We start from the raw sequence: 13,412 nt of genomic DNA on the forward strand, positions 1-13,412 counted from the left end.
TTTCACTGAATGTTTAGCGAAAAAAATTGTTTACCTTAATGAGTCATAACTATGTTTTCACTCGAATAACAACGACTTGAACGAAAAAACGGAGGGAATCAAGAGGTCTTCAAATTATTTTTTTGAACAATAATTAGAACAAGAATTTAACAATAGTTAGAACAAGAAAAACATGGTATCAACTAATGCGTCAAAGATTTTCAATGAGTGACTTGCACCGATTCGAATGGAACATTGAGCATTTGTTTATCCGATCATCGGACCAATAGAAGATTCGAGTATTATTTTATTGAAGTCCTTTGGAGGTATTACGTATACCGATCGATACCAACACTGATCGATAAACGGCTCTGTTCGACACTTTTCAAAAAGCCTCATACAAAGTAACATAGATCGGGACAATTAAAGGCACAAGCGATGAATCTAAGTGCAATCCATTTAAAAATCGATAGGCAAGGATTCGAATGAGTGACGATTGAGTCAGTACATAATTGAGTATATAAAACGTAGGCACGATGAGTTGGGTTCACGAAATTTTTATTCAAAGTCAAATACTTCTTCAACGTACGAAACAATCGTTTGTATTTGACGATCTCTCGTAAACATCGTTTTTAACATTAAAACTATGATATAATAATAATAACAATAACAATAATAATAATATTAATATTAATAATAATAATATATACAATTGTCGCGTGATAGGACCCTAGACGTCGTCTCGAAACAAATCGTAATCAGATTTTCATATGAACCGTTATACATATCAACATACACGAGAATATATGTAAAAAATATTTTTTAATATAAAAACACTGGCTTTCCTCATTTTTTTTCTTTAAAAACTTACTCGCTAAATTTTCCTTTTCTTTCTTTTTTCATACAAACATGAATTATTAATGATTATACAGTCGACAAAATCGTTATCGAGAGATTACAACATATCACAATTGTCTACCTTCGAGTACTTGAAAATCAGCACTCGAGGTCGCGCGGCACTATCGTCTATCTTAAAAATTATAATCCACGTCGTACACGCAGTGGTCGCCTCAATCCGTCGTTTCGCTCTCTCTCTCTCTCTCTCTCTCTCGTCAATTCGGCGCGTACTCGTAGAGCAGATAGCTCCTCAGCGTCTTGGGCATGGTCTGGCGCGAGGCCCAGGCCGCCAACTGGCCGCCGTGCAGCCGCCTCAGCGCCAGTCGGGCCTGCTTCACCAGGCTCAGGGGTCGGCCGCCACCCGCGGCGTCCCTGCAGGCGCGCTTCTGCAGCTCGGTGAGGCACTGGGTGCGCGCCACCGCGGCCAGATCGACGGACTCGGCGGCGTCGAGGAGGGCCGCCAGCACGCGGGGCGCCCGCTCCAGGCCCTGCATGTGCTGCAGCATGCCGAGGGGCTCGCGAAAGTGCGACTTGATCAGGACCCGGGCGCCGTGGCGCAGCAGCAGGCCGATCACGCGCAGATCCGGCTGCGCGTTGGCACCGACGTACTCGGCCAGGGCGGGCCTGAGCAGGGTGCCGCCCGCCTCCGAGGCGACGACGCGATTCGGATCGGCGCCCCGCTCGAGCAGCAGCTCCAGCACCTCGTAGCGATTGGGTATGCTCTCGGCGCAGGCGACGTGCAGCGGCGTGCCGATGATCGCCGAGTTCGTGTTGACGTCGGCACCTGCGATCGTAGGGGGAGAAGAAAAAAACAAATTAATCTCGTTTAAAGTTCTTGACGTAGACGTGCATAAGATATTACGTAAGATTTTGAATTCGTCGATCGATTGTAAAAGCTCTTAAGCTATTTCCCACGAAATCAGTCTAATTTCAATTGCCTCTTTTATGCAAGATTTTACCCAAGACTTTGAGTAAGCTATTATATAAATTACTCCTTTAATTCTTTCTCGAGAAAAATTTCCTTTGCTCGCGAGGAAACCACCTCAGCTCTGGGTGGCAAATCTTCCCAAAAATATACATATCGCAAAGATTTTTTAAACAAAATAGGAAACGCTTTTAAGGGGACACACCTGTGTTTATGCCTATACACGAAAAACATGAAAATTAAGGATTACTATTAAAATTTTTTGTTTCTCATGTAAAAATATGTTTTATAGGTTCTTTTATAACAAAAAAATCAAACATGTACATTGACTTGTGATTTCTAAGTCATTGACCCCATGATTTTGAATGTAATTTTTCACCAATCCAGATTCCTGCTGTCTCGAAAGTTTTCTAATAAAATTCTTTTCCACTCAAGTGTAGCAGATTTTTTATTTAGTTATTTATTTAATCTACTAATCTCCAAATGTAGCAATAAGCGTTATTCAAATAGTTATTTTTGTCATTTTTTTTGTACTTTAGAATGAAAAAAAATTTTCAAGCCTTTTATTTAAATTCTGTTACACTTAAGTGGAAAAGAATTTTATTACAAAACTTTTGAGAGAGCAAGGATCCGGATTGGTGAAAAATTGCATTCAAAATCATGCGGTCAATAACTTAGAAATCACAAGTCAGTATACGTGTTTGATGGATAATTTTCAATAATAAGAAGAACTACAGACATATTTTTTGCTGTAAAAGATAGTTTTACATCAGAAAAAAAAAATTGTAATTGTAATCCTTATTTTTCATGTTTTTCATTTATAGGTATAAACACAGGTGTGTCCCCTTAAGCTACGCTTGTATTATTATGTACCGTATAGGGAACCACAATAAATTTTTGAAAATATTCGTCAGCAAGAGTTGAACTGGTTCCTTGTTAGAGCTTTCGAGTTAAACCAGCTCTTACAAAAAAACTTATATTTTCAAAAATCATACTCAAGATCCTACATAAGATATCTCACGTATATTCTTGTCAAGAATTCGCTCAAGATCTTGGATAAAATCGTACGTGTTTTTGTCAACTGTAAAAGTTTTTACCCAAGTTAAGAACTGATATAAAATCCTATATAAGAACTGGTCCAAAAGTATCTAGATCAAATGGATCTTTTAATCAAAATTGTACATATATGCTCTTAACTCGACTTTCCATTTAAATTGGCGACAAACGCGGGCTACTCCATATTATCATCGGATTAAAACGAAGCTCAATGTGATGCCAAAAATTTTGCTCGTATATATATTTACCCGCATCCAGCAGCAGCTTGACGATCTCCGGATCGCCCTTGAGCACGGCCATGTCCAGGGCCCGCGGCTTCGTGTACTCGGGCTCGAGATTCAGCCTGGCGCCCTGCTTCAGCAGCAGATTGATCACGGCCTTGTCGCCGCCGATCACGGCGTAATGCAGCACGCTGCGAAACTCGTTGCGAGCGTCGGCGCGCGCGTTCACGTCCGCCCCGTAGTTCAGCAGCAGCAGCACCGACTGCATGCCCTGTTTTGTGCGTGTGTGAAAAATAAAAAAATCGACGCGATGTAAAACGGGTTTTTGGGTTACTTTTTATCATTATTATTCATCTATTTGTCTATATATCTTTTTTCATCAACTTGTGTGACGTGATAATGGATGATCGGTTTTTTAAACGATTGAAAGATAAATCATGCAGCGAGCGGTAAACCCAATGCACTCGATACACATTTTTGCACAACAACAACAACAAACAATCAACAGATGGATCTATATATGCAATGCACGTCCACACGCAATGATATAATGCACAATAATCAATTAATTATAACACTTCCTAATTCCGAGACGCGACCTTCTCCCCTGCGCCGATGCAAGCCGACGTTATTGTTCGTCTGCGACGACGACGACGACGACGACGACGCTTGGGTGGAGCTGACGACGACTTCCGCATCTTCCTGACCCGCCGCAGCAGCCGCAGCCGCGCCGCTGAACAGGTCGCCCGGTCCGCCCGCGAGGGTGAACACGTTGCGGTACCACTTTTCGAACGCTAATACCTTCTACATACATGTACACCAGAAACTTCATTTGTCAAAATTTTGTTCAAAAATATTGTGTGTATAAATGACCGATCACTACCATTATCTAACGTCGTCGATGCGATGAGTATTATGAGAAACATAATATATACGGGGACATATACTTTACCTGGGGCAGTCTCACGGCCTTCATGAGGGGCGTGAGTCCGGCGCGATCGCGCGAGTTCGGATCGGCGCCGAAGGCCAGCACCAGGGCCATGCAGTCGAGGTCCAGCGGCGAGATCAGATTGATCTCCGAGCCGAAGAAGTAGCGCTTGTTCGAGTTGGCGCCGTGCTCGAGCAGGGTACGGGCCACGTCCAGATGATGATTGCGCAGCGCCAGACGCAGCGGCTCGTCGCACAGCAGAGTCCTGCAATTTTTTTTGTTTTTTTTTTTTTTGGAGGGGTCAGGAAACAAAATCAACAGCGCGTACGAGAGAAAAGTTAAAGGGAATTCGTTTGATTCTATATTTTTTCCAATAGAAATGCTCATCGCTTTATTTGGCTAGTTGTAGTATCACTTTAAATGGCTTCACTTTCAAGTCCATCATTATTTTGAAAGAAAAAAAGAAACTTAATAAATGTTTAGACCAAGATGCTGCAAAACCGTGCTGTGACTTATACAATTATCTTCACTTTGCCACTTGCAGATTGGCAGATCAAGGGGTACTCGCCATCTAGCGGTGAAGACTAAAAGTTCTATTATCGTATTAAAAGTGGTCGAAAACTGGTCTTAATTTTTATTTTAACAATCAAATTGACATTGTCAGGTAACTATAAAAATATTTGTAACACAATTGTAAACAGATAAATCGACTAAAACAAGACAATTATAATTATTATGTACTTCACAATATTTTAAATGGTTTCTAATTCATAATTAACGTTCAACATTTCAATGAAGGTATAATGAACAATCACTCAAAACTAACATCATCCTTTAATTTCTCCCTCGGTTCACTATATTCAGTCAATTCCACAAAAAAAAAACTTACAAAACTATAAAGACAATAATAAAAAAGCATTGGAAAAAAAAAATGAGAAATGAGTGTCCGCGATCATAAACTCACCTTGGAAACAGCTCGCCGGTGTCCTGCCTGTGATCGACCTTGGCGCCGTGCTTGAGCAGCAGCTTCACCAGGTCCAGGTAGCCGTGCTCGGCGGCGAGATGCAGGGCCGAGTAGCCGCACTCGTCGGTGGCGTCGATCTCGGCACCGCGCACCAGCAGCAGCTGGGCCGCGTCCTCGTAGCGCTGCCAGACGGCGTAGTGCAGGGGCCTCAGGCCCTGCGTGACGGGCTCGTTGGGCTTGGCGCCGCACGCCAGCAGTATGCGCAGCTCGTCCAGCGACTGCAGACGTATTATCGAGTCGGCGAGCTCGCGCTGAAGCGGATTGGCTATGCACTCGGACGGCATCTGAGTACATAACAATTATTTTATTGTATATATATATAGAACGGTGGTTATAAGGAAGAGAGAAAACGTTACGCAAAAATCGGTTACGAAATCGGCAATGTACCGTTATGTATGAATTATATATTTATACTTCGACGTCTAATAATGAAGATGTACAACGTGCGAGCGAAGCAACGATTCGAGCTTGATCGAGTGTATATATATAGAGAGGAGGTAAGACATACCGTATTCGACACGCATGCATGACAGAACTTTTGCATGTATTTACCAGCAATGGCGAGGATGTATTGAAACATTTTGTTTTGACTATACACAATGTCGTATGTAATTGTTAACGATAATATAACGCTAAAACAGCACACACTATAAGAGGACAAAGGCACAAAACATATGTTCACGATCGCAACGCACGTGCGTCGTCGTCGCGCATGATAATAAAAAATTATGCATGCACAGCGATACTAATAGCGAGTTCACACACGATTATCATCCCACCGACCGAACGGTCACTAGCTTCGACTTCTGACATTTTGTATATATTATGCACTTCGTTATTTATTATTGTATATATCTAACGTGACGCGCGGAGAGCGAGACTCTTTCGAGCGATCAGCCCGTGCTGATGTTTAAATGTCAAACGCGCGACTGCTGCTGCGTGCGAGATCGCAGGTGTACGAAACTGCAAACGACGATAATACACGAGCGCACGACAAAGAGCGGGTTTAAAATAGAGCGATCGGCGAAGATTGTATACGAAGAGCAGCTCGCAGCGACTGCGTATGTAAATACACGTACGTATAAGTATATCGCGTGCGCGAGGGATCGCAATTGTTGGCGCGGCTCCACCTTACTTTTCCGTCGCGTGTGCGCCGAGATGTTGTGTATATGTCAAACGAACGAATTCGATCGATTAAAAATCGCCGATCGTTTACCGCTTTGTGATATGTTTCTTCCTGTCTCGTCGAGATCGTTTTGATTGGAAAAAAATCGGCAATGCGTTTCCGTAGCGCTTCGTTATTGTGTCGCGTTATATACGCATAATGCATGATATAAAGTGCGCCTATTATCGTTGTTGTTATTGTTATAGCGAGATGAAATTGCGCCAAATTTTGCACTGTATACTCGTATATGTACGATAGAAATCGGTATGTGCGGGTGAAGATATATGTTTCGCGGGTGCAGGGCATATAAAAGACTTATACACTATGGTGATATAACGGGATGTTGCAATTCAAGATAGGTCTGGGTTTTTTTTTATCGTGATAGTACGTTACAATGAGAAGAAAGCGTGGCGATGAAGAATTAACGTGCACCAAGCCAAGAGAGGGATGCATCGTTATACTGACAATTCGTGTGCCATGAATATACAGTTGATAACACACGCACACGATTGTAACAAATATATATGATAAACTTGAAAAATACGCACTTTTCTGGACTCTCGTCGCACGAATCGGCGCAATCGATTCGTAATATATATCTGCGTTTACCCGAAACTGCGCAATCTCCTAAATGAGAATTTTTCGCCTCGACTAATTAGCGACACGCACGCCAACTCGTTGCTCTTTCAAAACTGAAATGCAGAGTAAGAAAATTTTTGTGTTTTAAGTGGGACCGTATACATGCTTTTTCATCGTCTCCTTTGTGCGATCGACGCACATGGGGCGGCGCGCTGGTTATAGAAATAATGGACGAGAATATTTTTGAACGTTAATTGCACGACGCGCGCTTCATTGTCTCTCAGCGGCAGAGCTCTTATCTATATATATGTTAAAAATAAAAGAGGCTCTCGTGTACAGCGCGTACAAGTGTAAAACGTGCACGAAACGCAGAGCAGTTACTGGAAATTTTCAACTTTTGAACGCGAGCCAAGATAACAAACTCTTTGAAAATTCGTAGAACACGCGGGGGGAGCTGCGTATATGGTTGATTCTCCCGAAATCTGCTTTTTCGGGTATGGAAAACGAAAAAATGGTGAAAATTTTTTTGTCATATTGAACGGCGCGAACTAGTTTACCCTTTTTTAAACCATAAAATATGAATAATTATTGAATCTGGGGCTTTGAGATTTCGTTTTACGAAAACTATGTCCGATTTTATGCTTAAAATCGACTATTTTCGGTTACGGAGGTGACACACACGGAGGTGACAAATCGCTGCTTTGATCAACTATGTAAGAAAAATAAGAAACGCACAAAATTTTCCGCACAACCCGAAATTTGGTCATGAAAAACGAGTCTTTTGACGGGGCGAGCGGTTAAAAAGAATGATCATAGCTCGAGATATTCATGTCCACGGAGGTGACCGTTTTTTTGACACACGTGAATTTTTCAATAGAATAATTATCGCAGCATCGATAAAATGTAAAATTTGAACCCGCAACCTACACCAATCGAAAGCTGGGCTATAATACTTGACATTTACGTATCTAGCGACATCAAAAATGAGTTAGCGACCCAAAGCAGGCGGTATGTTTGAAATTATTCAGAAGCATGATTAAAATCCGAGACATTTTTCAATTGCGTGGGAAATTTTTTTAAAACATTTTTCAAAGCCCTATAATAGACTTAAACTTTACTCTGGATGTATAGAAGCTGGTCTCATAGTTATTATAGGGTCAGGTGCTAATGAGAATGCATGGTACATGCAAATAGAGTTGATTTTGAGATGTAGACATGCCACGGAGGTGACATTTGGCATGTATATCTTCACGGCAAATTTAACTGACCCTAAAAAATTGAAATATTTATGTCCTATCATGAAGAATACAACAATATTGAATGAATGACCGAGCCAGTTTTGGCTCATCTTCACTAGTTTAAGAATATGGCATAAAGACATGCAAAAAGCAGATTTCAGGAGAATCAACCATATACGAAACGCGCGTATCAACAACGACTGAGCGAAAGAAAAGAAAGAAAAAGGATACTTCCTGGCAGAGCACTTCCTCTTCGAAAAAAAAGGGAAAAAAATGCAAGAAGAAACGAAAGTGCACTCGTAAACAAAGAAACTATATGATTTTCCTTCTCTTTCGTGAGGCGCGGATCGCGATGACACGCGTCGCAAGCTCTGCGCGCGCAAGCTCCCGATTAATATATATAACGCAATACACGGTAAACGTATGTACGCGCGCGTCGCGAACTTGGCAGTTTTCGAGCTCGAATATACCAGAAATAAAATCAAAACTCTCGAACGTTTAGCGCGAGTATTATATGCGTACGATAAACGCACTGCGCACGAAGCTCGAGCGCCCGAAAAAAAAAGTGACGCGCAAAGCTCGCGCGCCAAGCGCGATATAACATCCGAGTTGAAGAGCCCCGAGACACGACGTAAATTCGCGCGACGACGATGCGCAACAATGTGCGCGCGGGAGATCGTTTCTTCCTCTTGCGTTTCGAATGCGCACGTTTATTGGAACGTATAAAAAAAAAAGCGAGATAGCGCGAGAATCGAGACCGAATTTTGCGCGAAGCGGCTTTCCACTACGTGTTTATTTACCTTAGCACTCGCGAGGGGTTTACTCGCGAACACCCACACACACACACACACACACACACACACACACACACTTTATTATTCCGAATAGAAACAGAAAATATTACAAGTACAATAATAATAATGATAATGTTTTTCGAGATCACGTGCAAAGTTTTCATTGTCAAGATCATCGCGCGAACGCGTTATAAGCTGCGCGCGCTACGGCGCAAAAGTCGCCCGCGTCGTATATTATATGTTCCAGAGTTTTTGGCTCGCGACTCAGCTGCCTTGAGTGGCACGTGCGTATACGCGAGAGAGCGTTTATACGTATACGTATATATAAAATTTGTTGCTGCATTATGTAGAGCTGTACTGCGCCGTCGTTGTTTTTTTTTTTTCATTTTTGTTCTTGCTCGAACTGCAAAAAAAATGTTTCGTTTTCTACGTTATACTTCGTTCATACGTTCGAGAGAGAGAGAGAGAGAGAGAGAGAGAGAGAGAAGGAGACTGCCATTAAAAACCAATGAAAAAGTAGTCGGCTTTGGCTATAATACGAAGTGGTCGAATCTCGAAGGAAACGTAGTATAATACACCCCGAGCCGAGCCGAGAGAGAGAGAGAGAAAGAAAGAGAAAAGTACGGCGGCGCGCGTTAAATGGCACTGTTATTATTGGCCCCCGACGCGAGAGTATCTGCGGGGCTCTTGCCTCATTATGTATAATCGCGCGATCGCTCATAGAGCTGCGCACGCGGTAAAATTAAAATAACTCGAAAAAAAAAATTAGGAATAGTAGTTTAATAGTTGTAGTAGTAATAATAATAATAATAATAATGGTCAAGCTCCCATCGAGTATCGTATAAGAAAAGCGACGTTACAAGTTAACCATATCCATATCGGAAGAAAAATGAAAAAAGTTGAATCGAACGACGACGCGTCGATTTACACCAATGCGTTGGAAGATACATCACAAGACTCGAGCTCGCGTCGAGACAATCGTGTCAAAATTTGCTTAGCTCGCTCGCGCGCGCACGCACGCACGAGGCGACGATGGCCTAATTAATTGGATCGTGTTTCGTGCATCGGGCCTACGTTATATCGTATGCGGTATATAGAAAATATGCCACACATTCGTCGCGAGAAAATTTTTCCGCACAGTCGAAACGCGATGATTTTCATTAAAAAGCAGAATTACGTTACGACTACATATAGTAAAAATTAACTATGTTCTTGGCATATATAGGAATGCTTACAAGACAATTGCAAGATATATCATAACGATAAGCTTCGGTAATCGTGGCTATATATCGTTTGAGTCGTGCATCTCCGCGAACCATGAGATTCTCTACAATACACAAAAACATTATATCATGATCGGACGATCGGAAATTTCGCTACGCACTCGTGTACGTATACGTATGCGCGCGGTCGAGTCGAGCTTTCATCCGATCCGCGAATACGTTGTATAATCTTTGGTAAACTTACGTCGAAAATCGTGCGATGTTCCAGCATTATTAACTCGTGCGTGTGTACTTTTTGGATTTATTATCTTCGGAACTACCGAGGGAAATATTTTACACACTTGTGCGCGCGCGCGCCCACGAACAACTGTCACAAGCACGATATATGACACTTCTGCTTCTTTCTTTATTTATTTATTTATTTATTTTTTTTTCACGCACCAAACACGTAACGCACAAATTCAATATCGTATCAGCACCTCGGAGCTTTTCTATATCCCTCTCTATTGAAGCTGAAAAAAAAAACTCACTCGCGCGTATATCGAAATTACCGCAAGATCGGCTCTGCCGAGGGATGCCGATGCTGATATGCTGCTGCTGCTGCTGCTGCTGCAGCGGAGTACACAGTGTGTATCGAGAAAAAGCGCACGTATAAGACACGACTGAGTCTACGGTTGCTTCAACCGGTCCTATTTAAAGCTTTCGCGAGAGACACACACGCACACACGTATTCGTGCGAAGCTCATGTTGCGTTACACATATACTATACGGATCGCGGCGCGTTCGCTCTCGAGCGAGAGCCGACGACGACGAAGACGAGGCGGTGCACACGGTCTATTATAAAGCAATATATATATACGTACAAGCGTTTGTGTGTCTGTGTGTGTGTGTGTGTATGTGTGTTTGCGTCTGTAGTCGTTGGTAGTGGTAGTTTTTTAGCCTATATCGTATTGGCGAACCGGCAAAAGACGCCAAAATCTGCTCTCTCTCTTTCTTTCTTTCTTCGACCGAAATAATTGCGCATATATCGTAACAAAGAGCTCGTCGAGGCGTACGGCCAGTATATATATATATATATATACACACGGTAAAAGATGTATTTAACGTTCGAGAAAAAGAGAGAAAGAGAAAGACGCAGTATACACGAGGGCACAACTCTGCAACGCAAGTCGTCGTCGTCGGCTCTCGCCTGCGTGCCGCCACCGCGCGCCATTTATTCTATATTGTTGTTATAATGCCATGCTCCGAAACAACGCATACAGAGAGAGGCACACTTTGGCTGATTAGTGCATCAAAGTGGTGATATATGTCATATTTTTCTTTTGTCTCGACGTCCACCTACCATGTCTCTCTCTCTCTCTCTCTTTCTTAAGCTTTAATAGTCTTGAAAGTCTTTTAAATGGGCGTATACACCAGCAGCAGCAGCAGCATATGACGCGAGTCAATTAATTGCGCCGATCGATCGCCGTTCGTATAAAATAGATGCAAGCTCGAATATCGAGTTACTCGCGCGTGCGGTAATTAACGACGAAGCAGCTGCGGTGTACCGATTTTTTATTTTCTTTATTTTTTTATTTATTTATTTTTTTTCTTATCGAGCTTGCGCCGATTTTATACATTATATATATACGCGCTGCACTTGGCGCGCTTATTAACGCGTGCGCCAAAAATAATTCTGGACGAATGATAGCTTCGTCGACGGAGTTTCTTCCAAGGTCTCGGGCACGCATTGATCGAATCGTGTATACGTCGCTCGTACGTAGCATATATAAGCGCACGATTACAATTTGTATATGCGCCGCGTAATGGTATCGAGTCGAATTGTATGTCAGTTACGAAGCATCGATTGCGTCCACGCTGAATTTCAAATACAATATTTTCTTTTTTTATAATACAAAATCTAATTTGCCAGTACTCTCAGTTCGGTAATTCCCGCGAAAAGGCCAGGGTGTAGTGCATATGCACTACGTGTACCCCCAGGTTTTCCCTGCCCCACAGGTCTTTGGGCCTGGGGCAAATGCGAGACAGTAGGAAGGGGGGTAGTTAACTCTTCCTGCGCACGGGCTCCAAGCTCCCTGCAGACCCTTCCGAGAAGAAGGTGTCTGGTAAAGAGAGATAAAAAAAATGTAATAAATGTAATTCGAACGGACGGAGAAATCTTATATAGTAATTCGAACTATCGTTACCGTTTGGGGGTACGTCGAACGCCATCTAGGCGCAGGCGAGGGGGAGCTTTTCAACGATTTCGAGACTTTTCGTAGCGAGAACTATTGTCGTTGCACGGCTCATTTTATTCGTTATTTTTGAAAACCACATTGAATTTTCGACAATTTTTCTGTTTTTTAATACAGGCATCCCTCCGTATTCGCGGATTTCGCTTATTCGCGATTTTGTAAATGTGGCTATCCCTTCGTATTCGCGTATGCAGTTTCAATATTACTTTCGTAAAAGATTACTCGTACAGAAACTCAATAGCAGAAATATGTAAACAAAGGTTTCGAAGGCATTCAATTAGAAGACGACGTTTTAGAGCGTGTCTCAAAGCCTGAAAACCTACTCACCATCACAGAAATCGAAGAGATTATAAATCAGCAACCTTTAAATGAAGTTGAAGAAGCAGCGAGTGAAGAAGCTCGAGATACTTTTCTCGTTAAAAAATGTGTCGTGTGTAAATGTATATAAAGTCCATTTGGTTGAGCTGACCATTTGTTTGATTCTTTCAATCAAATAAAAAATTTTCATAATAACTAGTGAATAAAAATCGCATCGATTTCAATAAATATACAACTGGTTAAACTAAGTATCCCATATTGAACAAATAAACCTTTTTTCAAGTTTCACGCGTGTGAACAATGAAATTGATTCTCTTGAGGAATTATTTATTCGAGTAAATATTTCTTTATGTTCAAAGATGATAAATCGAGGAGCGCGTGTCGCGCTCCGAATGGCAAATATGGCAGACGAGAGCAGCGTCACTCCACGCTCCTCATATACGCGAGAATTGCGATTTCGGGACCCGCGAAAACAACCTAACGTTATTATTTGAAATCTATAAAACATACGGTAATTCTGATTCGGTAAATCGATTCCTCGTAAAAAGTGACCAAAAGTAGTGCATTCATAGTCTCCGAAAAACGCAGTATTAACTAAATACGAATGATAAAAGAAAAAATCCCCGACGAAAAAACGGTCTCACGCAAAACGCGGTCTCACGTAGTCTTCCGGCCAACTTCATATCATCGATTTAATCGATTAATAAGGCTAAATGTATCTATGTATAGATGCTGCGCATCGATTTGATATGTATGAGTTTTAAACGATACATGTAGATTTTTCTCTCGACATCAAGATTCTCGCAATTATCCTGGGTAACCCGGTCGGGG

The 13,412-nt window shown here is 42.0% G+C and overlaps 2 protein-coding genes across 6 annotated transcripts in view; both read right to left on the bottom strand.

Annotated features, from left to right (window-relative positions):
- The window catches only part of LOC106653778 (myoneurin-like), a 115,536-nt gene that overhangs the window by 64,023 nt on the left and 38,101 nt on the right, over positions 1 to 13,412 (bottom strand). The window lies entirely within an intron of this gene.
- On the bottom strand, positions 521 to 10,704 carry LOC106653779 (putative ankyrin repeat protein RF_0381). 5 transcript variants are annotated; one of them, XM_014373353.2, is made up of 7 exons: positions 10,274 to 10,703; positions 6,744 to 6,887; positions 4,971 to 5,314; positions 4,031 to 4,271; positions 3,661 to 3,882; positions 3,106 to 3,349; positions 521 to 1,660 (listed from the first exon to the last, which is right to left on the bottom strand). In XM_014373353.2, exons 3-7 carry the CDS (start codon positions 5,312 to 5,314, stop codon positions 1,092 to 1,094), a joined length of 1,620 nt encoding a protein of 539 aa, XP_014228839.1. In that variant the 5' UTR covers positions 6,744 to 6,887; positions 10,274 to 10,703; the 3' UTR covers positions 521 to 1,091. The 5 variants fall into 5 exon arrangements, with proteins under 5 accessions (XP_014228839.1, XP_014228838.1, XP_014228837.1 ...); XM_014373352.2 differs by lacking the exon at positions 6,744 to 6,887 and having other exon boundaries at positions 10,274 to 10,704; XM_014373351.2 differs by lacking the exons at positions 6,744 to 6,887; positions 10,274 to 10,703 and adding an exon at positions 5,539 to 5,782.

This window comes from Trichogramma pretiosum, unplaced genomic scaffold (assembly GCF_000599845.2).
Source record: "Trichogramma pretiosum strain Unisexual culture from Peru unplaced genomic scaffold, Tpre_2.0 scaffold133, whole genome shotgun sequence".
NCBI lineage: Eukaryota > Metazoa > Arthropoda > Insecta > Hymenoptera > Trichogrammatidae > Trichogramma > Trichogramma pretiosum.